The sequence below is a fragment of the Mobula birostris genome, chromosome 12, assembly GCF_030028105.1.
Source record: "Mobula birostris isolate sMobBir1 chromosome 12, sMobBir1.hap1, whole genome shotgun sequence".
Lineage (NCBI taxonomy): Eukaryota > Metazoa > Chordata > Chondrichthyes > Myliobatiformes > Myliobatidae > Mobula > Mobula birostris.
In genome coordinates, this window is record NC_092381.1 from 43165645 (window position 1) to 43193117 (window position 27473).

Below are 27473 nucleotides of genomic sequence, written 5' to 3' on the forward strand. Positions count from 1 at the left end.
AGTTGCTATTCAGCGCCATCTTAACTTCGCTGCACCTCAATGTGTGTCATCTACAAGTTGCAGTAGATTTACTTGTGTAGGGCGCTCATATGACATCTCCCAAAACCATGATCACTACCACGTTCATGACTTGGAAATGTATCGCTCTTTCTGCATTCACACATGGTCCAAATCATGAAACTTCTCCACCAGTAGACTGCAATGGTTCAAGAAGATAACCTAATAGCATCTTTTCAAGGGCATGTGTGGGCAATAAATGATGGCCGTGCACATTGTACTAATGAAATAGATGGGATCAGTCCTTGGGATACTACTAATTGTCAGACATTCAGCCTTTTCCCACGTGATGAATAAAAGTTCAATTGATCACTGGATCAAAGATAATAAGAAAATATTAATAAATTATTGTGTGCCGTTCTGGTCACTCCCATTATAGGGAGTATATGGAAGTTTTTGGAAAGGGTATAGAAGGAGTTTACCAGGATGCTGCCTGGATTAAACTGTATCAGCTAGTAAGAAGAGATTGGACAAACTTGGATTCTTTTCTCTGAAAAAAGTTTATGAAATTACGAATTGTCAGAATCTTTTTTACAGGGGGAAATGTCAAATATAAGAGGGCGTGCATTTAATTTGAGAGGAGGAAAGTTTAAAGGAGATGTGCGGGGCCAGTTTTCACAGAGTGGCAGGTGCCTGAATAAGGCTGCCAGGGGTAGTGGTGAAAGCAGATATGATAGTGACATTTGCGAAACTTTTAGATTGACACATGAATATGCAAGGAATGGAGGAATATGGGTGTTGTGCAGGACAAAGTTTTAATTTAATCTTGGTTTACTAAGTTGAAGTTGACATTGTGTTTGGCACAGAGATCATGGGTTGAAGGACATGTTCCTGTGCTGTACTGTCTCCTGTTCTATACTAAAAGATCATATGATATTTGTGGGGAGGGAAATAAAGTGTATACTTCAATTCTTTCTGAACTGTTGTTTCTCCCCCCACAAATGCTGCCAAGCCTACTGAGCTTTCTGCACATTCTCATTATGTAACTCACAAATCTGTTAAATGGTCTTGATATCACTCAGGTTGGCTTCAAGGCAAGGAGGCAGAGTTATAACAGTAGACCAGACAGATCTACTAATTGATGTAGTACAAAATGATAAGTGGGAAGTGCTCCACAAAGAGCATAATGAGATGCAGAACCAGCAATTGTCCAAGGAGCTCTTCCAGCATTGATAAAGTACATACATATATATTTAGTGCCCTTAACACGATAAAATTCCCTAAAGTATATTGGAAGTTTTATCAAAAATCTTGAATAGAGAGTTGTCCACTCATGTTTGTCTCAGAGCACCATATGGATACATTGTTGATTATCATTCATGCAATTGTTTTGATATATTCTCGTTGGAGACTTGGATAGCCACTCACTATTATCAATTGGCAATAGTTGTGGCATTCCTTGGGAATATATATTGGCTAGAAAAGTATTTTTTATCACACAGTTATCAATACTCATATTGCTGTTTTGTCTATTTTTTGTTTAGTAAAACATCTCTAGCAAATACATAAATAAATGCAGCATGAAGGAACATGTTGTCTCTAATCACGAAAGTTTTGTATTTTCTCATTCTTTGTTTTTCCAAAAATGTATATAATTTAGGGTTCCAATTAAATAATCCTCACATCATTAGAATCTTTGAAGACCATGAATTTGCTATACATTCCAATAGTTAAATGGAAGTGCTTACATTAAATAATGAGTAGTTTCGCCTAATTAATGGTATTGCATTACTAGATTAGGCTAATTATCTTGATACGACTGTTGTATGCTATGAAAAAAGCAATAACGTAGATAATTTTAATGACTAATGTATGGTTTCCTCACAACCTCTCCAACTATCTATCTTCCTTCAGTATCAGAAAACGCATGTCATTATCAGAATCTTCCCACACTGAAAGTGATTCGAGCCCTCCGCTAACAGTGAGACGCCGTTGTTCAACTCTAATAGAGATGCCACGCTTTTCTATATATGGAGACGAAGAAGGAAAGAAGCAACAAGCTACCAGGACAAGAGAGGAAGTGTCCTTAACTATTCCAGAACAGCCTACTGAGAAAGACCTTACTCTGCAAGTGGATGTTATCCCTGCCACACCTCCCTCAACAATCAGTAATACCAGCAGCTCGACTTTGACAGGTAACGTGCATAAGTGAAAATGCTTTAAAGATTATCTGATCAATAATCAACCTGATATTAGATGACTGCATTTAATGCTCATCTTTAGTACTGAGGGTATTATGAGTCACTATGTAATGTGGTCATGAAGTCAGGTGTTGGCCAGGTGAAATTAAAGGTGCCCACTTGCATGATGTTCGAGGTAAGTTTGTCCCACTGAGACAGGGGAAAGATGGTAGGGTAAAGGAGCCATGTTTGACAAGAGCGGAAGAACATTTAGTCAAGAGGAAGAAGAAAGCATACTTAATGCTTAGGGAGTAAAGTTCAGGCAGGGTTCTTGAGTAGACAGGAAGGAGCCTAAGGAGGGACTCAGGAGAGCTAGAAAGGCAAATGAAAAGATCTTGATGAGTAGGATTAGGAAAAAAGAACCCAAGCTGTTCTACACAACATGAAGAACATGAAGATAACTAGTGCCAAATTAGGACTGCTCAGGGATAAGGAGGGAAATGTACCTGGATGTGGAGGAAGTAGGGAAGGTCCTTAATGAAAATTTGCTTTAGTGTTCACCAGGGAGAGGGACTTTGAAGAATCTGATGTCAGGGTAGAACAGACTTATGTTCTGGAACATGTTGAGGTTAAGAAAAAGGTATTTTTTGGAACTTCTGAAAAACATCAGCACTCCAGGCCAGATGGGATGTAGCCTAGGTTACTACGGAACATGAGGAAAAAGATTGCTGGGGTGTTGACAATGATCTTTGCATCTTCCATGGTCATTGAACCACAGGATTAAAAGATAATAAAAGTTGTTCCATTGTTCAAGGAAGATAATAGGGATAATTTTGGGACTTGGATGAGGAAGTGAAAGTGTAAGTTTGCAGATGACATAAAGGTTTGTGGTGTTGTGGATGGTGTAGCAGGTTGTTGTAGTTTACAACAGGGCATTGATAGGATGCAGAGCTGAACAGACAAGTAGTAGGTGGAGTTTATTCTGGAAAAATGTGAAGTGATTCACTTTAAGTTTGAACCTGAAGGTAAAATATAGGGTTAAAGTAGGATTTTGAATAGTGTGGAGCAACAGAGGGATCTTGGGGTCCAAAATTGCAGCACAGATTGATAGGGTGTGGTTAAGGTATTTAACCTTCAGTAGTCAGGTGACTAAGTTCAAGAATCAGGAGATAATATTGCAGCTCTATAAAGACCACACTTCGAGTATTGTCCACACAAGTAGATGCTGTAGTTTGTGTATACTGATTTTAGCTGTTAATTCAATGAAAAGCAGATGTCATTCATTTGTCATTGGCTGCATAATCTGTGCCACTGTTAAGTAGCTTTAATTTGTATTCCAGCCAGCAGCACTGCTGACCTATCTGATCAGAGATCTCGCAGTAACAGTGCAGAGGGATCAGACTCTTCGACTCCAAAAGCAATCAGTGACCTAGCAGCCCGCAGAGCTCGACACAGGCTATTATCTGGAGAATCAACTGAGAAGCGGACCTCCAGGCCTGTCAATAAAGTGATCAAATCAGCTTCTGCAACTGCCTTGTCCCTTATGATCCCTTCAGGTGAGGATTAAGCTGGACGACCTGAAAGAACCTTGGTATTAAATTGTTTATCGACTCTAGAATCAACAATTTTAAATATTCGATCCTTTTCAGAGATGACTAAATTAGGGAAGAGACAGAGTGAGCAATGAAACAATGTATTAGGATTTCAGCTTACAAAACATGGAGAAGTAAAACATGCTCAAGTTTTCCTCCCCTTTTCATAATTCCTCCATCTCCGCTGCACCTGCTCTCAGGATAAGGCTTATCATTCTAGGATTATGGAGATTTCCTCCTTTTTCAAAGAAAGGGGCTTCCCTTCCTCCACCATCAACGCTGCCTTCATTCGCATCTCTTCCATTTTATGCACGTCTGCTCCTACCCCATCCTCCTACCACTCTACCAGGAATATGGTTCCTCTTGTACTCACTATCACCCCACCAGCCTCCGTTCAGCGCATGAATCTTTGAAACTTCCGTCTCTTCCAATGATATCCCACCACCAAGCACATCTTTCCGTCCCTCCACCCTCCCACTTTCTGCTTTTCACAGGGTTTGCACCCTACGCGACTCCCTTGTCCATTTGTCCCTCCCCACTGATCTCCCTCCTGGCACTTATCCTTGCAAGCGGAGCAAGAGCTACATCACACCTACACCTCCTCCCTCACTACCATCCAGGGCCCTAAACAGTTCTGATAGCTGAGGCAACACTTCACCTGTGAGCCTGTTGAGGTCACTTATTGTGTTCGGTGCTCCTGGTGTGGCCTCCTGTACATGGGTGAGACTCGACGTAGGTTGGGAGATCGCTTCGCCGAACATCTACCATCAACCCACCAAAAACAAACGGAATTTCCCAGTGGTCACCCATTTTAATTCCACTTTCCATTCCCGTTCCGATATATCCATCCATGGCCTCCTCCACTGTTGTGATGAGGCCACACTTCGGTTGGAGGAACAACACATTATATTCCATTTGGATAACCTCCAACCTGGTGGCATGAACATTGATTTCTCAAACTTCCAGTAAGGCCCCTCAAACCCCTACCCCTCCATTTCCCATCCCCTATTCCCTCTCTCACCTCATCTCCTTGCCAGCCCGTCACCTCCCTCTGGTGCTGCTTCCCCCTTCTTTGTACCATGGCCTTCTGCCTCTTTCACTAATCAACTTCCCAGCTCTTTACTTCATACCTTCCCTTCCAGGTTTCATCTATCACTTGCTGGTTCTCTCTCCCCTCCCCCCCCCCCCACTTCCTTAACATTTTTTTCTCCGGTTCTGCTGAAGGTTTCGGCCCAAAACGTCAACTGTGTTTTTTTCCGTAGATGCTGCCTGGCTTGCTGAGTTCCTTCCAGCATTTTCTGTGTGTTCCTCGGATTTCTAGCATCTGCAGATTTTCTCTTGTTCAAGTTTTTAACTTAACATTTCCTCTGTATTCTATTATGATGAGTGATAGTTTTGAATATATGCAATGAAATACCCATTGGTATGTAATAGTATTTCAAATGATCAGTTTACGCAACAGACTCTCAAATGTTCCAACATAACTGACAAAAAGAAAGTGAAATACTATGATCACATTCTCCCCAAGTTGCTTGTTCAACTTGTAACTCGTGTTCTAATTTTTTCTTCCCTCTTAAATAAAACATTATTCAGTTATTCAGTTCAGCAAGTTCTGACTTGTTTCAGCTTCACAAGAAATAATACATTTTTCTTCTGTTAATATGTAGGTTTGAATGCTCATTCTCAAAGTCTCCAAATAAAAACTGTATTTAAAAATGTTTCAAAGATCATTCAATAATACCACAAAGATTTCCAGCTCCTAAAATATTTTGCCATCACTCTTCTTCTGTGGTATTGGAATAGCCTGGGGTAAAACTGACTATTAGACAGTTCTGTACCACATTGTGCCATTGATCCCACTTGTAAAACAAACATATTTTCAAGCCTCACTCCTTCCCAGTGCACTGCTCTTCACTCTCTCCGCACTAATCCTAACCTCACCATCAAACCCGCAGATAAAGGGAGTGCAGTAGTAGTCTGGCAAACTGACCTTTACCTTGCGGAGGCCAGACAACAACTATAAGCTGTAACCACCTCTTACTTACCCCTCGAACAGGACCCCACAAAGGAGCACAAGGCCATTGTCTCCCACACCATCACCCAACTTATTAACTCTGAGGATCTCCTATCCACTACAACCAACCTCATAGCTCCCTTACCCCGCACCACCTGTTTCTACTTTCTACTCAAGATCCACAAACCTGCCTGGCTTGGTAGACTCATTGTTTCAGCTTGTTCCTGCCCCACTGAACTTGCATACCTCGACTCAGTTCTATCCCTCTGTTTCAGTCTCTTCCTTCCTACATCCATGATACTTAACACACTCTTGATCTTTTCAATGATTTCAAGTTTCCTGGCCCCAGTCATCTTATTTTCACTATAGATATCCGGTCTAGGGTTGCCAACTTTCTCACTCCCAAATAAGGGACAAAAGTAGCAGTCAAATACGGGACACTTGTGTTTACCCCAAGAAAGACTACCATGACAATGAAGCCTTGCTCGGACACCTGTATGCGCATGCGTGTACGTGCCAATTTTTTTCTACAAATTGGTTTGGCTTAATCTTCCCAATCCTGATACACTGTACATACATTATTTCTACTTGGTATAGGCTGTGTATTTATGATATCATTCCTGCTTTTACTATATGCTAGTGTTATTTTATGTTTTATGTGTTATTTGGTATGATTTAGTAGGTTATTTTTTGGGTCTGGGAATGCTCAAAAATTTTTCCCATGTAAATTAACGGTAATTGCTTCTGTGCTTTACGCCATTTCAGCTTACAAGTGGTTTCATAGGAATGCTCTACCTTAGCGGGGGAAATACGGGACAAGGGTGATCCCGTATGGGACAAACCAAATTAGCCCAATATACAGGATGTCCCGGCTAATACGGGACAGTTGGCAACCCTAGTCCAGTCCCTGCATACCTCCATCCCCCATCAGGAAGGCCTCAAAGCTCTCTGTTTCTTTCTGGACACCAGACCCAACCAGTTTCCCTCCACCACCACTCTCCTCCGTCTGGTGGAACTGGTCCTCACTCTAAATAGTTTCTCCTTTGGCTCTTCCAGCTTCCTGCAAACAAAAGGTGTAAGCATGGGTACTTGCATAGGTCCCAGCTAAACCCGCCTTTTGTTGGCTACGTGGAATCATTTATGTTCCAAGCCTACAATGGTATCACTCCCCAAATTTTCCTACCCTACATCGACGACTGCATTGGTGCTGTTTCTTGCATCCATGCAGAGCTGGTTGACTTCATAAACTTTGCCTCCGACTTCCACCCTGCCCTCAAATTTACCTGGTCCATTTCTGACACCTTCCCCCCGTCTCTGTTTCTGGTGACAGCTTATTTACTGATGTCTATTGTAAACCCACGGACTCTCACAGCTCTCTCAACTATACCTCTTCCCACTCTGTTACTTGTAAAAATCCATCCCTTTCTCTCAATTCCTCCACCTTTGCCTCATCTACTCTCAGGATGAGGCTTTTCATTCCAGAACTAAGGAGATATCCTCCTTCTTCAAAGAAAGGGGCTTCCCTTCCTCCACCATCAACGCTGCCCTCACCTGCATCTCTTCCATTTCGTGCATGTCTGCCCTTACCCCATCTTCCCACTACCCCACAAGAGACAGGGTTCCTCTTGTCCTCACCTACCACCACACCAGCCTCCACATCCAGCACATAATTCTCCGTAAATTCTGTCATCTCCAATGAGATTCCACCACCAAGCACATCTTTCTCTCTTTTTCCTGGTTTCACCTATCACCGATTACCTTTTCTTTCTTCCTCCCCTCCCACCATCTTCTTGCTCTGACTTCTCAGCTTTTTTCTCCAATCCTGATTAAGGGTCTTGGCCCAAAACATTGACTGTTTACTCTTTTCCATAGATGCTGCCTGGCCTGCTGAGTTCCTCCAGCCTTTTGTGTGTGTTGCTTGGATTTCCGGCATCTGCATATTTTCTCTTGTTTGTATTTTAAAGCCCTTTATGGCAAACATTGAAATACTTTTAAATAAATTCTTATTTAAGTCAATTCTACATAAAGATTGATGGAGATTGATGTGTTCACTTGTAATGGTACATAAAATAGTTAGTTGAATATTGTGTACCCCCAAGAGATAAACTACTTTTTGATGGTGAAACTTGGAATAAACCTTACAAATTAACTACTTTTATATCCTTTGTTTATATAGATCATCATATTGGTTCTCCTTTAGCCAGCCCTATGTCACCACGTTCTTTATCGTCCAATCCATCTTCACGGGATTCTTCACCAAGCCGAGATTTTTCTCCAGCAGTAAGCAATTTGAAGCCTCCAATCGTTATCCACAGAGCTGGGAAAAAATATGGGTTTACGCTTCGTGCTATCCGAGTTTACATGGGAGAGAGTGATATCTTTACTGTTCACCATATGGTCTGGGTAAGTAGATTTTACTGAGTAAGTAACTGCTATGTTGCATATAAAATGGGAACATCTATTTGGTTTTGTCCTCTTCAGACTGGTGTGCTGTATCCTCCTTTCATCTTGTGCGCCTTCTTTGTACTGCAGCATGTTGAGAGTGATGGACCTGCCCACGATGCTGGCCTACGTGCTGGAGACTTGATAACTCATGTAAATGGAGAACCTGTCCACGGTCTAGTGCACACAGAGGTGGTGGAACTCATATTAAAGGTAATGCACACTTTCAGAAAACACGTATGTGATTTGTTTTCTGCTTTGCTCCTGCACTTTCACTGTGATTCTGTGGGCTTCCCCTGGGTGATTTGGATTCCTCCTGAATGTTGGACGTTCATTGACTGCTGCAGGTGGCTGCCAGGAGAAATGGAGTGAGAGGAAATAAATGGGATACAAGAGGAAAAATAGTGTTAGTCTAGATGGCTGAAGGGCCTGTCTCCCTTTTGTGTTTCTCTACAACTGTCATTACCTGGTGTGAAATTTGAAGAAGGATATTTAGGTGGCATCTCCACCTGGAGAGCTAGATCATTGCTGATAATCCATTGTTTTGTAGATGTTGAATTGTTTCTAAAAATGATGGTTGTGGACGACTTTAATATATAACGTCTGCTTTAACACTCAGTTTTAAGAAATCTTAGTCTGAAAGCCAAACTAGTTTAAGAAATGACACCAAATAAGTAATCAACTTAACAGTCCATGTAGCATCAATAGAAAAGAGTAAAAGAGAGCATTTTGGAATTAACTTCCATTGGAACAATGAAAGAGCCCGTCAAAAGAGCCAGTTGAGATCACACTTGGAATATTGTGTGCAGTTTTGGGCTCCTTATTTTAGAAAGGTTATACTGACATTGGAGAGGGTTCAGAAAAGATTCACAAGAATGATTCCAGGAATGAAAGGGTTACCAGATGAAGAATGTCTGGCAACTCTTAGGCTGTTTTCCTTTTAGTCAGGAGAATAAGGAGGGATCTCATAGAAACATTCCAAATGTTAAAAGGCCTGAACAGATTAGATATGGCAAAGTTATTTCCCATGGTAGGAGATTCTAGGACAAGAGGGCACGACCTCAGGATTGAAGGGCATCCTTTTAGAACTGAGATGCGGAGAAATTACTTTAGTCAGAGGGTGGTCAATCTGTGGAATTTGTTGCCACGAGTGGCTGTGGAGGCCAAGACATTGGGTGTATTTAAGGTAGAGATAGATAGGTTCTTGATTAGACAGGGCATCAAAGGGTATAGGGTGAAGGCAGGGAAGTGGGGGTGACTGGAAGAATTGGATCAGCCCATGATTGAATGGCGGAGCAGACTCAATGGGCCAAATGGCCTACTTCTGCTCCCATATCTTATGGTTTTATGGTCTTAAAACAGATTCATGAGACTAATTCTGTAATGACCTACAGTGACTTATAAAAGTATTCAGTCCCCAACCCTTTGTTCACATAAATATTATATCCAGGGATTTTGATCAATTTAACTGAGAATTTTTGTTTTGGATCACATGCTGCTTTTTCACAGTAGAACTCAAAGAACAGGGAAAATTGTAAAGCATAAAATCTAAAAATTGAAAAATTGAAATGTCAGCAGTTCAAAAGTATGAACCTCCCCTTTGCTCGGTACTTAGTTGAATCGCCCCTTGCAGCTATTACAGCCAGTAGTTCTTTTGGATAAGTCTCTATTAGCTTTGCAGAACGTGACTATTCCTCCTTGCAAATTGCTCAAGCTCTGCCAGGTTAGTTGGTGAGGCACTCAGAGTGGCTGTGGACAGCAATCTTGAGGTCTTGCCAGAGATGTTCAATTGGGTTAAGGTCAGGCTCTGACTGGACCACTCAAAGACATAAATTTTCTTCATTTGAAATCACTCCATGGTTACTCCGGCAAGTCCTTGCCCTGCTGAAAGATGAACTTCCTCCCCAGTTTGTGCTTTCTGGTAGAGGCTAGCAGGTTTTTATCTAGGAAATCTCTGTATTTAGCAGCATTCTTCTTCCCATCAATCCTGACTAGATTTCCAGTCCCTGATGCTGAAAAGCATCCCCATTGCATGATGCTACCACCACCATACTTTACAGCAGGGATTGTGTTACCAAAAGACCTTCTTTCACATCCTTACAGTATCTTCTAAGTGACACTTTGCAAAGTCGTAATGGGCAAGGGTGTGCATTTTTTTTTAGCCAAGGTATTTTCCTTGCCACTCTTCCATAAATACCCTTTTTGTACAAGGTCTTGGAGATTGTGGAGACATGAACTTCATCTCCAGTTACAGCCACTGACTTCTGTCACTCACTGGGAATGACTGTTGGCATTATAGTAGCCTCTCTTACAAGTTCCATTCCTCTCCATGACTAAGTTTAGAGGGATGGTCTGACCTGGGCAGTGTGGTGGATTGCACTGAGGTCTAAGGTATGTTCAGTTCCTTTGAGATGGTCTTATACCCTTCTCCAGACTTGTGCTTTTCTGTTATAATTTCCATGACTTACCTTGAATTCTCTTTTCTCTTCATTTTGGTTTGGTCTATTGAAATTTTACCATACCGTTAGACCTTACAGAAAGACGGGGTATTTATTCTGGTAAATCTTCCAATTTTCTGCATCCACAAATTGGGTGAGTTGGTAAGGTAATATACAGTATCGCACCAGAAGAAAGTTAGCACAGTAATTACAAAGGTGATAAATAATTTTTACCCCCTCTTTAATTTTTAATGTTTGTTTAGCAGGTTTTGGCATTTTTCTTTTGATTTAGCATGATGCACAATGTTTTATAGATAATGTGAGCCTTACATCTGTGGTGGGAAAGCTGTTGGAAAAGATTCTTAGAGATAGGATCTGTAGGCATTTAGAAAATCATGGTCTGATCAGGGTCAGTCAGCATGGCTTTGTGAAGGGCAGATCGTGTCTAACAAGCCTGATGGGGTTCTTTGAGGAGGTGACCAGGCATATAGATGAGGGTAGTGCAGTGGATGTGATCTACATGGATTTTAGTAAGGCATTTCACAAGGTTCGACACGGTAGGCTTAATTGTCCCGATACGGGACAATTACCATACCACACTGAGAAGCAGTTGGTGAGTATGCTCTCAATGGTACAGCGGTAAAAGTCCGTCAGTATCCTGGGACAGAAGTGAGCTTTCTTGATGCTCCACAGGAAATAGAGGCACTGTTGCGCCCTTTTGATCAGGATGGAGGAGTTCAGGGACCAGGTGAGATCCTCGGAAATGGGGACACCAAGGAATTTGAAGCTTGATACACGCTCCACTATAGCTTTAGAAAGATATTTCCAGCAGGTAGCTGACTCCTGCCATTTTCTTATGTTGTTAGAGCTACCACTTTGCTTGAAAGCTATAGCTCTCCAATAACCAGGTAGTCTTTGTTTTACTACTCTGCATGAATGAAAAAGGACTGCACTGTGGAAGTTGTACAGTTAGTATTAAACTGTATATGTCAGTATCAAAATTTGGCCAACTGGATTGATTCGAATTTTTTAATGGTTTAAAAATACCTGAAATCAAAATTTATATAAAATGTTTAGAAATTGTTTTGGACTACATTTCTTGTAACAGTATCTTAAGATGTTTACAATGTTGTGGCATTTAAATCTCTGAACCGATGTCAGTGCGTAATGTAGAATAATGTGTAGTTAAAATTAAAGTCATTGATACAAAAATAAAATCAAATCTTTCCAATGAATAGAGTGGAAACAAGGTTTCAATATCAACAACTCCTTTTGAGAATACATCAATCAAGGTTGGGCCAGCTCGGCGATCTACACACAAGTCAAAGATGGCAAGGAGGAATAAGAAGAGTAAAACAAAAGATGGCCAAGACAGGTATTGTTCCCCAAAAAGCTGAAATCGTCACCATAGTAATTCTGCGTATTTAATTCTGTTTATGTTAGAATCCTTTACATCATTATTGATTGACATGAGCATGATAATTTTTCATTTTTGCTGTAATTGCTTGCATATGAATTATTAATAGGCATAATTTATGGAGGTTGGTAACAGGATGGTGGAGGGTTGTGTGTGCTGAAGATCAAAATTAAGATGGAATGATTAGAAGGGTGCTGAGGATAAGCATGGTGGAGATTTAAAGTTCACTATCAAATAGAGTAGTGAAGAGCAAAACCTTAATCCCATTTGAACCACAATAGAATGTGGCTACGAGTCTATTGTTTGGGAACTGAGATTTGTTTGAACAGCTTTTTTTTGCTAAGCATGGATATGATGTGTTGAATGATGACCAGGTGTGCAGTAAATTTCTCTGTTAAGTAACTGCTTCAGATTTTCACTCAACAGAAATTTCCATTGTATTTGCACCCAATAATGTGCATTGTTCTTCATTTGTGAAGGACAAAAGTTTGAATGATCAGTTTGTTTCATGTTATTTTGCATAGTATCTGTTCAGCTCCTTGGTGTGATAGTCCATATCTGGAAGATTTGCAATGTGATATAATAGTAAGACTATATAAACTTGTGTTATACAGTGCCTAGAAAGAATATTCACCCTTCTTCCCCCCCCCCAGAAGTTTTTATGTTTTATTGTTTTGCAGAATTGAATCCCAGTGGATTTAATTTTTTTTTTTGACACTAATCAACAGAAAAGGACTCTTTCGTGTCAGTGTGTCTCTTCCACCTCAGGCGACTAAAGAAGTTTACCATAGGCCCCCAAATCCTCACGACCTTTTACAGGGGCAACATTGAGAGCACACTGTCTGTATCACCTCCTGGTACAGGAACTCCACCAACCCTCATCACTGGGCACTGCAGAGAGTGGTACGGCCAGCCCAGCATGTCTGTGGATGTGATCTCCCTCCATCGAGGAGGTTTATAGCAGCAGGTGCAGAAAGAAGGCCTGGAAGGTCATCGGGGATGCCAGTCACCCCAACCATAAACTGTTTCAACTGCTTCTGTCTGGCAAGTGGTACAGCAGCATTAAAGCCAGGAACAGCAGTCTATGGGATAGCTTCTTTATACAAGCCATTAGACTATTAAATTCACATTTCTGTGCATTGCGATGGAGTCATAAGGCAAAGATTTTTACTCCCCCACGTTGTGGGATAGTTGTAAGATTTAAATAGAACAACATTATTGATTGCATAAGTATTCACCTCCTTCAAGTCAGTATTTAGTAGATGCACCTTTGGCAGCAATTACAGCCTTGGGTCTGTGGGGATAGATCTCTATCAACTTTGCAAATGTGGACACTGCAATTTTTCCCCATTCTTTACAAAACTGCTCAAGCACTGTCATTGCATGCAGATCATGACTGAACAGCATTTTTCAAGTCTGACCACAAATTCCCAATTGGATTGAGGTCTGAACCCCGACTTGACCACTCCAGAAGATTAACTTTGTTGTTTTTAAGCTATTCCTGTGTAGCTTTGGCTTGGGGTCATTGTCTTGCTGGAACACAAATCTTCTCTCAAGTCACAGTTCTCTTGCAGACTGCATCAGGTTTTCTTCCAGGATTTCCCTGTATTTTGCTGCATTCATTTCACCCTCTATTTTCACAAGCCTTGCAGGGCCTGCTGCAGTGAAACATCCCCACAGCATGATGCACCACCATGCTTCATTATAGAGACCATGTGTTTTTGATGACGTGCGGAGTTTGGCTTATGCCAAACATAATCTGATGGCCAAAAAGCTCAATTTTGGTTTCATCAGACCACTGAACCCTTTTCAGGATGACTTCAGAATCTCCCACATGCCTTCCGACAAACTCTAGTGGAGATTTCATGTGAGTTTTTTTCAACGGTGGCTTTTTCTTTGCCATTCTCCAATAAAGCTGCGACTGTTGAAGCACCCGGCAACAGTTGTTGTATGTGCAGTCCCTCCCAGCTCAGCCACTATAGCTTGCAACTTCTCCAGAGTTGTCATAGGTCTCTTGGTGGTCTCCCTCACTAATCCTCTTCTTTCTTGCATGGTCACTCAGTTTTTAAGGATGGCCTGCTCTAGGCAGATTTACAGCTGTGCCATATTCTTTCCATTTCTTGATGATTGACTTAACTATACTCCAAGAGATATTCAGTGGCTCGGAAATTTTCTTGTAACAAACTCCTGACTTGTGCTTTTCAGTAACCCTTTGGCAGAGTTGCTTGGAGTGTTCTTTTGTCTTCATGGTGTAGATTTTGCCAGGATACTGACTCACCAGCTGTTGGACCTTCCAGATATTGGTGTATTTTTACTACAATCAATTGAAACACCTTGACTGCACACGGTGATGTTCATTTCACTAATTATATGACTTCTAAAATCAACTGGCGGCACCAATGATGATTTGGTGTGCCATATTAAATGGGATGAATACTTATGCAATCAATTATTTAGTGTTTTATATTTGTAATTAATGTAGATTACTTTGTGGAGATCTGTTTTCACTTTGACACAAAAGAGTCTTTTTCTATTGATCAGTGTCAGAAAAAGCCAAATTAAATCCACTGTGATTCAATGTTGTGTTACGTACCCCGTAACTGGGTTGCCAAACCAGCAGAAATGGATCACTCAGTTGGAGTCTGGATTACTAGAACTAAGAAAGTTTTATTAAAGAAACAAGCAACACAGTAATCGAAAGGATAATGAATGCAACAGTTCAGCAATAATAAACACACGTGCACAGAATTAAGATAACAGGATCAATCAAGCTCTATCGTTGTCTAGGGGTAAATGACCAATTTCAAAGTGACGCAAAGTTCAGTTCAATTTAGTTCAGTTCGCAGTAATCGTTGCCATGGCGATGGACAATATGGGGGGAAGGAGAGAGAGAACGAGAACAACTGATCATTCAGAATGGCTTCCACTCACAGACCTGCGATATTGCTCACAAGCAGCTTTCGGGCGAGTCCTTTGTGATGTCACCTGGGGTCACACACCGGGTTCCCGCTGATCGTACCTTTCCACCCTGTGCGTTTATGGCCCGGTACTTCCCACCGACTTGTGAGAGGCGCACCGCTTCCAGAGTCTCGTTACCTCGGGTGTCGTGTGTGTCCTTGCCTTAGCGAACCTGTCCCTTTTTATCCCCCTGCTGGGGTATCGCCTGTCCATCACTTCAAACAGTTCAGGGTTCAAAGGGGGAGCCGCTCTAGACAGCTCTCTCTCCCGTCCCTTCATTACACATCTCCAGATCACCTGTCCATCACTTCAAACAGTTCAGGGTTCAAAGGGGGAGCCGATCTTGACAATACCCAGACTGATGGCTCCTTCATTAACATCTCCAAATGCTGCTTCATTGTTCCTTATCTCTCCCTCCCCTGAGGACAGGTGGCAGACCAACTGCTGATGCCACTGGTGCTAGCCCAGGCCAGCAAACATCTTAATTTATGTGTATTCTCGTCACAGTTGCAAAACAATAAAACAGGAAAGCTTCCAAGGGGGGGGTGAATCCTTTTTATAGGCACTGTAATTATGTGTTAGTTTCCTGGAAATATGGTTGACATTTATGGTAGATACTTGAGTACTTTTTTCACAATAGATTCAATCGCTACATCCAACTTCTTTGTCACTGAGATCTCTCATAAGAGTATTGCAAGTTCCTCTTCGGTATCACTTTGATGGCTTGGTCTACTGTTGCCACCATGTTAATGCGCAATTCATAATGGCATTCTTAGAAGTTCAAATGGTTATCTGTCAACTGTACTCTAGTGAATGGTCCCTGATATTGATCAGAACATCTCTGAGTTCATTTTATTTTCTGTAGTTTGTAATGTTATGCCTGTGTTTTTAACTTTTTCTAATTTACAGTAAGAAAAGGAATTCCCTCTTTCGCAAGATTACAAAACAAGCCTCATTGCTACATACAAGTCGGAGTTTGTCCTCCCTGAATCGATCGCTTTCATCGGGTGAAAGTGTGCCAGGTTCACCAACGCACACTCTTTCCCCTCGCTCGCCAACACAGAATTATAGATCCGCAGCAGATTCTACACATTCAGGTGGATCTCATTTCTTTATTTGAAATCTTATACTTTCAAAAACTAAATATAACTCATTCTTTAAAAAAAAATGCTCATTTTAATCTGCATTGCCTTGACTTAAGATAATAGTCTTGAATTTCTTAGGAACATAATAATGATGATGATGATGCTTTCTTGCTGATAGAAGCTTACATCAATATTTTCCCTGGCCCTCCTTTGCTTCCTTGGAATGGAACACCTAGCACAAAGTAACTAAATACAATCTCAGTCCTGTAGATACAAAGTAAGTGTTTTTAAGCTGGTGCATGTGCCTCCTTGGGGTGCGATTGAGATTGGAGTAAATCATGCATTGCTGCTTTTGCATCTCTCGAGTTAAGTTTACTTTCTAGAACAATTTAGTACAAAAGTTTTCTTCAAATATCTGACTGTTTTCAAGTATATCAACAGTTAAATATATAGGCTAAAAATAAAAGTGAAGGCATTGCAGGTTATATTTAAATTGATTGCTTTAGGTGCTCAACGTGATGGCATTGTAATAACTATGCCAGACCGTTGTGTTGAATGCTATTAGCCTGGTAAAATCTCTCGGGCCTTCCTTGCTTCTAGATTGTATTTTAAATATCCCATTCTTGTTAAGATTTCAATTTCCTGATTTTATGTCTTATACCAGAATATCTTTTGAATGGCAGTACAAATTGATTACAATATTAGTAAATGAATAAATATAGTCAAGGTAAAAATAAATTAATTATGGAAGATGAGGGAACAATGAATGGTAAAAAAAAGGTGGTTCAAACAGCAAGCAAAAGTTTGTTTTACTCCAAGCAAAACCACAGACCGCTTTGTGGATGGTTGATGTTAATGTCTTGTTTCATTAATCTGAAATGACTTATGTTGGATACTTGGATCATGCATTAAAATAGTATCAGTGTACACCAAAAATTCCAATGAAACTATAATTAATTACTTAGGAGTTCTATGTGCTTTTTATTGAATGAAATTCATTAACGTTTTTGTAATTCTCGCATACTTTGCGTACTTCTGAATCTATTTGTGTGCTCCACTGTGTTGGAGGTACAGACCACCTTCCCCCAAGCCATTGAATCTATGATCCCTTAGTTTTGTGAAGTATCCTTTCTTGCAAAATCCCAGTTATCATCTGACAACTGTCCTTAATTGACCATTAATAAAATTTGCATTATACTACTATGAATCAGAACATGTTATGCTCTAACTTCATTGCAGACTTAAATACACATCTAGCCTGATTATCCATTAATATATTTTCTGTTATGGACAAATTAGGAATCATTTTTTCCCAAAAATGTTAAATACAAACCCCTTTAAAGTAATGTGTGGATAATTGTAATTATACAAAATGTAACAAACTACATGACCTATTTTAAGATTACCAAAGTTAGGGATACCTCAAAGAATTTAATTTGTAAAGAAGAAAACAGATGACAACAGATGTGAGGATGCCATAAAATATTAAAATATCAGAGGATGCCTAAAAGGTAGGATCAACTTTATTTTCAACATGATCAAAGGCTGATCAGTATGTGGAACAGATGACTTACAAACCCAAATTTATTAAAGAGATAACAAAAAGATCTATGATTCAATAGAGAGTCAGGAAACTTTAGAAACTCCAACTCTTTGCAAGTATTACGAAGCAGTGACTCTACCAAGGCTTGAATGTAATGGCCAGGTGTCAGGTTAAATGCTTTCCTCGTTCCAGGTCAAAATTAGTATTCAGTTAAGATGGATAAACTCATGGAATATCATCATGTTTCATTAGTTTTAAACTCTGAAAGGAGTTTTTTTACATGTATAAAGTAAGTTTGCACTGTGATAATTGTAGAAACATGCTGTTTGAAGTCATTTTGTTTCTTCAATTTAAGATTTCAATAATAACTTGTGAATCAGATCACATGAAAAATCAAATTGCTAGATTGTCTAAGATTGTTGAAACTGAAAAATTCAGTATTATTTGCTGTGCAAAGCAGCAAGGTCAAAGAATAGTTCTGGATTCCAAGAAACTCATTTTTCCTCATCTTACTTGCATCATAATAAATAGTATGTATTTATATTTACTGAAAATGAGACAACTTCCTTTTATGTAGGCTAATTGAAGAACTCTTATCTATTTGCTTTTTTCTCAGTGATATGTTTTTATCACTGTTAATGTTAAAACTGACAATGCACCAACAGTTTATGGTCATTTCTGATCATTTTTGAACTATTGATTTCATCAAAAAGTCATCTTCTGAGTTAATGTTGATAGTTTGATAATTCTGAAGAAATAGGAATTGTTTTCTTTCGAATAATTTGTATTTGGACAATTCCATTTGTGTTTATAGCAATGGTATATGTAGCCCATTGAAAAGGATCATGCTTAATGTGTTATTGGCTTCCGTCATTGCTACCACATAACTCCAAATGTTGGTCAGCACAGAGGGTCTGTTTCTTTGCTGTATCTCTCTGACTCTATAACTATTAGTAAGTATCTCTACCCTACAAATTAATTAAAAGTGTCTGGCACAGAAGCTATGGGCCATATATGAACTGTATCATGTCTTGAGCTCAGTATGTTATGGAACTACCACCAATCATGCTGATTAGATGCACTATCATCTGACCTCCAGCAAATCTTCTACTTCCTTGCTGCAGATGCAAAAGTCCAGAACAGAATGAAAGATACACTGCATTTGTTATTGATTTACCTTGTACTACCTTGATGCACTGTGTAATGTATTGATCTGTATGGAAAATATGCAAAACAAGTTTTTCACTGTTAATATGACAATAATAAACCAATCCCAGTTCCTATCTAGATGGAACTACCAACTAAAAATCAGTGTGATCTGGCCCCTACATTTGATCTTTTATTTGTCCTCTTAACACTAACTGGGTGAGGAACATAGAAGAAAAATAAATACATTATTTTAAAGACACCCTTTTGTGATTTGAAATGCTGAAAGTGAGTTTCTTTCAACTCCTTTGTCCAAAAACAACCTACTTTGTCCCAAAAGAGCATAAAAATTGGTTACTCAATATACAGTATTCATCCTGTTCGTATTTTGGTACAAAAATTAGGTTGCAATGGCATTTTATTATAGTAAGTCTCCTTGAATAGTTTTTGATAATTTTCTTCCAAAATCAATATCTAATGAAACCTGTAATTGATTACTTTTAGTGCTAATATGCTATTTCATTCTCCTTGTTTCTAGTTGCTGGCAATTCATCTCAGAGCAGCTCTCCCAATTCCAGCGTACCCAATTCTCCAGCTAGTTCTGGTCACATTCGTCCAAGCTCTCTCCAAGGACTGGCACCTAAGCTTCAACGGCAGTATAGATCACCAAGACGCAAGTCTGCAGGAAACATCCCTCTGTCTCCCCTTGCTCGCACTCCGTCACCTACTCCACAACCAACTTCGCCTCAGCGCTCCCCATCTCCATTACCTTCACATTCTCTGGGTAGTTCGAATGCAGCACAATCATTCCCAGTGAAATTACATTCGTCACCACCATTAGTCAGGCAGAAATCCAGGCCCAAAAGTGCTGAACCACCGAGATCACCATTATTAAAAAGAGTCCAGTCTGCTGAAAAATTGGCTGCCACTTTATCATCTGAAAAGAAGTTGTCATCTTCCCGAAAGCATAGCCTGGATATATCACATTCTGAATTCAAGAAGGAAATGCTGCAGAGGGACCCCAGTCTACAGAGTTTACAGGAGTCTGCCAATGAATCGTCAGGCAGTAAACGTGGCCCTGCAGAAAAGGGAACTCTAAAGCAACCTGCTGCTAGAAAAATTGGAAGGCAAGAACATTCAGATGGAATGAATAGGGGAAAGCTCAATGACAAATTAGTAGCAATAAGACATGACAGGGCAGAAAGGAGAGAAGCACTACAAAAGCAGGATGCCATTCGTGAGGTAGATGTCTCTGAAGATGAAAGTGATGAAGGTTCAGAAGACCATCAGGAAAGAAAGAAGTTGCAATGGCCCTGTGTTCAAAAAGAAGATTCAAATTTAGATGAACTAGGTTGTGTCCCACATAAAGCAGAAAGCAGGGATTCTTCGGAAGATGACCTCAGTTCTGCATTTGTTTGTGAGGCTAAAGAAATGAGATCTACAGAAATGAACTTAGCTCTGCTTCCAGAGCTCAGTGTTGGGAGAACTATATTGGACAGTACAATACCGCATAAAATGGGAGAACTTGATCAATCAGAAGATTGTACAATCAACACAGCACGTGTAGAAAAACCCATGTTAGAACATGCTGCTTCTGGAATCCACAAGAATGGCCAGCTTAAAACAGATTCCAATAACTTAAAAGCCATTGAAAGAAAACAACCTGTGCTAGATATTGCCACTACAAAGAATGACTCCTCTAAGACTACATTAATGCAAAAAGCACTGGAGGAAGCATCAAGCCAAATGCTTGGAAAGGCAGCATCATTCAAAATACAACAAGGCGTTCAAACTAGTTTGTTAGAATCTAGCAAGGATAATGACAGTAGTCCTCTTAATCAAATAATGCACATATCAAAGGATGCACATCAGAAACTTTCAGAAGCAACTGATAAACTAATTGCATGCTATTCCCCTATAGCTGACAATTTACTTCTCAGATCAGGATCCCCTCAACCTTCAAAGCCATCCAAGAAAATTGAAGATCTGAAGAAGTTGGCCACTGGAACTGAAAGCACGGCAAAGGATGAGATCAAAGGGCAGAGTGCAAATAAACAAAAAGATGCATTTGAAATTAGCGAAAAGCCTCTTCCGTCAAATAATGTGAAGCGTCAAGAAGCAATTAACCAATCCGCTATTGGGGAAGTAGAAAGAAAAATAAGCCAATGTGAGCAAAGATTAAAAGAAAATGAAGAGATGCTCACTAAAAGTCAACTTGCCTTCAGCATGGAAAGCACTGGCTCAAAATATTCTCCAGTTAGCTTTGCTAAAGCACCTTTTGTTTCCCATTTAGCTACTGTTGCCAAAAATGTGCTGGGTCCAGTGAAATTGGCTATCCCTGGAATAACAGAGACCGAGAGGAGGAAAGAATTAGAGTCAGAAGAATTGATGACCAGAAATGAAAAGCAAGTGTCACAGTTTACCACATTTCAAAGTGCAGCTGTGCCCTCACCACTGCCTGCAAATGCAAAATCACAATTTGAAGAAAAGGTCATTCTTTGTGGATCTTTGTTAAAACCTGACCAAGTCACAGGAGTATTAAGTGAACAAAGAGTTTTGCAGGATACTACAGGAAGTTCATTACCAAGAGAACAACAATCCTGTGTGGAAAAATGTGAGAAAGATCAATCTGGGAGCTGTCAATTCAAAACTAAGCAACCTGTAGACAAGAAAGGACAAGATTCCCAGCTTTCACAAAAATTTACGTGATAATTAGAAAACATAATTGGAATGTTTCCATTGTATACAAGTGGTCATCTGGATCTAACTAAAAAAATTTCTTTTGGAGGCTCCTTAAAGCTAGTTTGACTTTATTTCCTTTTACAGTTCCAAAAAAACACTCAGTAAGATATTTGTGAATAGTTTAGCATATCCTTAACACTAAATTCAGTTTTGGAGGCAATGCTTGTGCTGCCAAAGTGAGCTAACAATCAGTGTATTAGGAGTTATTTTTCTTTTTTGCTTATGTCAATATTGACTTTATGTTGGACCAACGACCTTTTGAAAGAAGCAAAGCGGATGATAATTTCTGTGTACACTGTGATTTGATGAGAAATGCCACAATGAACATGAGTGCATCAAGTCATTTATCTTATTTGTCACCCCTATTTTCTACATTTTCGTATTTAACCGATTCCCATTTACAAAATGTCTCTATTTTCTGCATTTATAGCAAGCAGGTCCTCTGATGTACAGGACAAGTTTGCCAACAAAGCCGTGATCAAGGCTTATGCTTTACAATTTACAGGATTCATCATTGTTATAAAGTTGCCTGAATCCTTAGCTCTGTAATGTATTTTGTCACTATGCAAAGTAATACATTCCTGCAGAGTGCTTCAAGAGTATAATGTAATTTTTCTTTTTTTTTGTATTAATGTATCTGAGAAATGTATCTTATTTATTGTAAATATACACATGACAGTCTTGGATGTCTTTATGGGTTTGTGCCACATAGATACTTTGTCTTGGAGGGATGTAGTGAATGTGTAATGGAAATGCTTTCACAATTAGAGGAAAGCATTAAAAAAGCATTTTAGTATTTAATCAACACACAATCACCAACAACTGTGGTGCAGTAAGCATTTTTGTGTTCTGTTTTTATTGCATGTTGGCTTTAACCCATTCCCTTCAAACATATGGAATTTAATATGATACAAATTTAGTAAGCTAATTAATATACAAGACCCATTAATTCATATTTTTATATCTCTTGTATCACTCTTAAAACTTCCCATGACAGCAATAAATTTTGTGTTGGGTTTCAGCTGATGTGCAGAATTTGTTTGGTGTAACTCCTCCTCTGTTCAACTTGTATCATGTTTTTGTTAATAATATATTGCACTAATAGAAGTGGAGCTTTAGTTAGACTAACAATCTTAGATTGCTTTGTTTTAGCTACATTCAGCTAAATGTGTCAGTTAGTTGAACTGAGTAAGTTAGACTGTCAGTGATTAATACTGACTAAATTTTAATTGCTGTGTTTGATTTTTTTATATATAAAAAACAAAACTAGTAAAAATAAGCTGTGGACTTTATGGGCACTCTGGAACCTATACTTGCAGTGCATCTGACTGAATTTCTTTATTGCTATGATGTTTTCATTCAAAGGTAATGAGGAAAATACTTGAAATAAAAGGGTTGTGTTTACTGCCGTGAAAAGAAAATACTTTTTTGTGTATTTAAGTGTTATTTTCTTTAAATGATTTTTGCCAATTTGGGAAAACTACAGTATGTGTTTCTTTTCTAAGCATTTTGTATCCATTTTTTAACCACAAATTAACTTCCTTCAGTACATGACATTTTTTTAATATACGGATTTTACACACTCACATTTATTAGATGGTCATGCAATTATGCACTATATACGGTCTATAAAGTTGTAATGTCTTGAGACTATACAATTTGTAGGTGAGCAACTTAGTAATAATTTGCATAACTTAATTTCCATGGGCAATTTTAAGTTGTGTGTAATGCTGAGACAACTCAACTCAGTACAAAAAAGTGCTTTGACTTCAAAATTTTTAGTTTTTTCAGAATTCATTCAATTCTATTGCAATCAAAATGAATTATTTGAAATATACTTCCAATTTAATATGGTCCATTCTCAGTAAAGTGTGAACCTTATTTCTTCTCAGTAATGTGTGAAAGCATACAGCAAAAATCATTGAAGCCTTGACCTTTACCATGGTACAAACATATTGCTCCTATTTTCTAAAGGGTTGCATACAAATGGGACTTTCATGTTAACTCAGACATAGAATATTGAGCAACCATTAGTGAGACCTCTGAGATAAGTAATAGATAAATTCTTTATTGATCCCAAAGGAAATTACAGTGTCACAGTAGCATTACAAGTGCACAGATATAAATATTAGAAGAAAAGTAGAAAGAAAGTAAAAAGCAAGTTACCTCAAACAGTCTAACAGGAGGGGTTAATCATTTCCCCAGCTATAGGTTGACTCATTATAGAGCCTAATGGCCGAGGGTAAGAATGACCTAATATAGTGCTCTTTGGAGCAGCACAGTTGTCTTAGTCATGATGTGGCTATTTTTTCTAAAGCTTAATACCATGATTTAGTGAAATGCCAAATGATCTCTCAGCCGAGCACGAAGTTACTGTAGATCACCTCTTATCTGTGTATATTGATTATATTGAAATGTCCCACTGTATCAATTGCTTACTTAACTTTTTGCATGTCTGCAGAAAAAGAAAATTATTAAATGGATATTATCAACATTCCCTTGGCAATGAAAGCAAGTTTAACGCTTTGATTTTTTAAAAATAATTTTGTACTATATCCTATTTGGCAATATTCTCTTTTCTCTTCCTCCAGTTCAGTGCTATCTGGGTATTTAGAAATCCCAATGATTCAGCGTCTGGCTCATAAGGTGATATTTGCCACATTCCCATTTAACTCACTGGGACCTCAGTTACCACATGCCTCATTTACTGGGGATGGTTCTTCTGCTCACTCCCTCATCATGGCCTCAATTCCTGCCCTCCCTCTACAGTTATTGGGTTCACTGGGCAATTTAAAGCATTGTGTAAATCTTAATGCCAATTAAGAAATGATTGGGAGGGGCGAACTAAAATCTGCTACTCTGACACAGTGAAGCATGATGGCAAACTAATCCCTCCTGCCTGCACATGATTTGTATTCCTCCATTCATATTGTTTCCTTCAAGCTTAATAGATAGGGAGCCCCATTCCTACATGTGTTGACTGCTGCTCTACTGTTGATGCATTCTGGCCAGTAAAGAAATGTTTGTTATGCTATTAGCAGGTAGCTCTTGTTTTGATCATATTATTTATTCTTCTTTAACAGTTAATGACATGCTGTTCAGGATGATCACTGCTACAGTCATTATCATTTCCATTTTGCAAATTTCCTAATTATATTTCTCCTTTACTGTTATATGTATTCATCTGAGAAGTGCATATGAGAAGTGCATATACCAGATTTGAAAAGCGAATAAAGACTGTCGGGACTTTCTGCAGAGCTTAAGATCAAGTGGGCTATTGGGCACTTGGCAATAAAAGAATTTAGGTTTAAGAAGACCAGCCGGTGTAGGAGAGGTGCAGCTGGAGTGGGGAGCTGAAGCTTTCGCTCAAGAAGCTTCAGCAAGATGGAGGAAGCCAAGGTAAGTTTCTGGTAAGTTTCTTTCCATCGTATTGCACAGTTGGAGCAGTGAGAATAACAGGATTGTAGCGTGCACCACTTGTGGGATATGAGAAGCCAAGAAGACCTCTAGTAGACTCTTGGAACTAATTTATTTATTTATTTAAATTTACATACATTCCACAACATGAGGAAGTAAAAATCTTTGCATTATGACTCCATTGCAGCGTATAGATATGTGAATTCCCCACGCACCCCTCACACAAACTCTTCTCCCTCCTGCCATCTGGCAAAAGGTACTGAAGCATTTGGGCTCTCACGACCAGACTGTGCAACAGTTTCTTCCCCCAAGCCATCAGACTCCTCAATACTCAGAGTCTAGACTGACATCTTCATCATTTGTTATTATATTGTAATTTGCCCTCTACTGTGCCTATTGTCTATTTTATTAATTATTGTACTGCCCTACACTGTTTTGTGCACTTTATGTAGTCCTGTGCAGGTCTGTAGTCTAGTGTAGTTTTTATGTTGTTTTACATAGTCTAGCGTAGCCTTGTGCTGTCTCACATAGTCTAGTGTAGTTTTGTGTTGTTTCATGTAGCACCATGGTCCTGGAGGAACATTGTTTCATTTTCACTGTGTACTGTGCCAGCAGCTTATGGTCAAAATGACAATAAACTTGACTTGACTTGAATTTATAAGTCAAATGGCTAGAAGAAAGAAGCTGTCCCATAGCCTGTTGGTCCTAGCTTTAATGCTGTGCTACCATTTGCCAGACAGAAGCAGCTGAAACAGTTTATGGTTTACCTGCAAGAAGTTAGCTACACCTGCAAGAAGTGCATTCAACCACAACTTCTTACAGACTGCCTTAGGGAACTAGAGCTGGAGCTGAGTGACTTTCAACTCATTCAGGAGACAAAGAGGCTGACCGACAGGAGATACAGGGAGGTAGTTACACCTCCTAAGGTGCAGGACACAGGTAACTGGGTGACCATCAGGAAAGGGAAAGGGAATAGGGAGCCAGTGCAGGGTACCCCGTGGCTGTTCCCCTCAACAACAAGTACATTATTTTGGATACTGTTGGGCTGGATGACTTAGCAGAGGAAATCCACAGCAGTCAGGTCTCTAGAAATTTCTCTCACTCACTCTGAGAAGGGAAGGGGGGAGAAGAAGCTATCAGTAGTGATTTGGGATTCATTGGTTTGGGGAATGGACAGGAGGTTCTGTGGATGAGAGTGAGATTCTTGGATGATATGTTGCCTCACAGGTGCCAGGATCAGGGACATCTCAGATCAAGTCCACAGCATTCTTGGGCAAGGATAAGCAGTCAGAGGCTGTGGTCCATGTTAGTACCAATAGCATAGGCAGAAAGATTGGCAAGGTCGTGCAAAGTGAGTTCAGGAAGTTAGGAGCTAATTAAAGAACAGGTTCTCCAGGGAGCTGATCTCAGGTTTGCTACCTGTGCCACATGCTAGTGAGGCATGAAATAAGAAGATAATACTATTTAACCTGTGGTTAAGGAGATAGTGACATGGTGCAGGAGGAAGAGTTTCAGATATTTGGATTATTCAGTTCTCTTCCAGGAAGACAGTTTGCAACTGAACTCGATGGGGACCAATATGCTTGTGGGAATGTTTGCCAATGTTGGTCCTAGATGTTTAAACTAGAGTTGCAATACCAGAGCAGACAATGGAATGGTTGTGGGAAAAATGTTGTTAAGCTACGTACAAAGACAGGAATAGAAAATATGAGCATGATGGGACGAATGCTCAGTGTTGTGTCTATTTCAATGCAAGGAGTATTGTAGGTAAAGCAGATGAGCTTAGAGATGGATCAGCACATGGAATTATGATATTATAGCTATTAGTGAGATTTGGCTACAGGAGGGGCAGGAACTGGAAACTCAATGATCTGGGGTTCTGTTGTTTTAGATGTGATTGGGTGGGGGGGAGATATTAAAGGGGTGGGGTAACCTTACTAGTCAAGAAAAATGTCATGTCAGTGTTCAGACAGTACAGACTGAAGGGCTGATCTGCTGAGGCTATGTGGATGGAAATGAGGAATACAGAAGATGACCATGTTAATTGGATTATATTATAGACCTTCCAATAGTCAGTAGGACTGTAAAGAGATAACAGACAATGGCAAGAAAAGTAAGCTTGTGATAGTGAGTGATTTTATTTATCCATGTATTGGCTGGGACTCCCATATTATTAAAGGGCTGGATGAAACAGAGTTTGTCAAATATGTTCAGGAAAGATATAGATGCCCCAACAAATGAGAGTGTGGTACTGGATCTCCTCTTTGGGAATGAGACAAGGCTCGTGACATAAGTGTGTGTGTAGGGAAGCACTTTGGATATAGTGATCATAATGCCATTGATTTCAAGATAATTAGGGAGAAGGATAGTACTGGTCCTTGGGTTGAGATTCTAAATTGGGAAAAGGACAATTTTGATGGCATCAGAGAGGATTTGGCAAATGTGGATTGAGATAGATTGTTTCTTGGTAAAATACTTGGTAAATGGGAGGCCTTCAAACAT

The 27473-nt window shown here is 39.6% G+C and overlaps 1 protein-coding gene across 11 annotated transcripts in view; it reads left to right on the forward strand.

The window, feature by feature from the left end:
• mast2 (microtubule associated serine/threonine kinase 2) overlaps positions 1-22975 on the forward strand; it is a 456242-nt gene extending 433267 nt beyond the window's left edge. For all 11 annotated transcript variants that reach the window (XM_072273698.1, XM_072273699.1, XM_072273700.1 and 8 more), the window contains 7 exons: positions 1912-2192; positions 3518-3733; positions 7960-8186; positions 8316-8438; positions 11902-12038; positions 15948-16135; positions 19351-22975. In XM_072273698.1, coding sequence (XP_072129799.1) covers positions 1912-2192; positions 3518-3733; positions 7960-8186; positions 8316-8438; positions 11902-12038; positions 15948-16135; positions 19351-21521 — 3343 coding nt within the window. In that variant the 3' untranslated portion in view covers positions 21522-22975. The remainder of the gene's footprint in view (positions 1-1911; positions 2193-3517; positions 3734-7959; positions 8187-8315; positions 8439-11901; positions 12039-15947; positions 16136-19350) is intronic.
• Positions 22976-27473: the final 4498 nt, after the last annotated feature.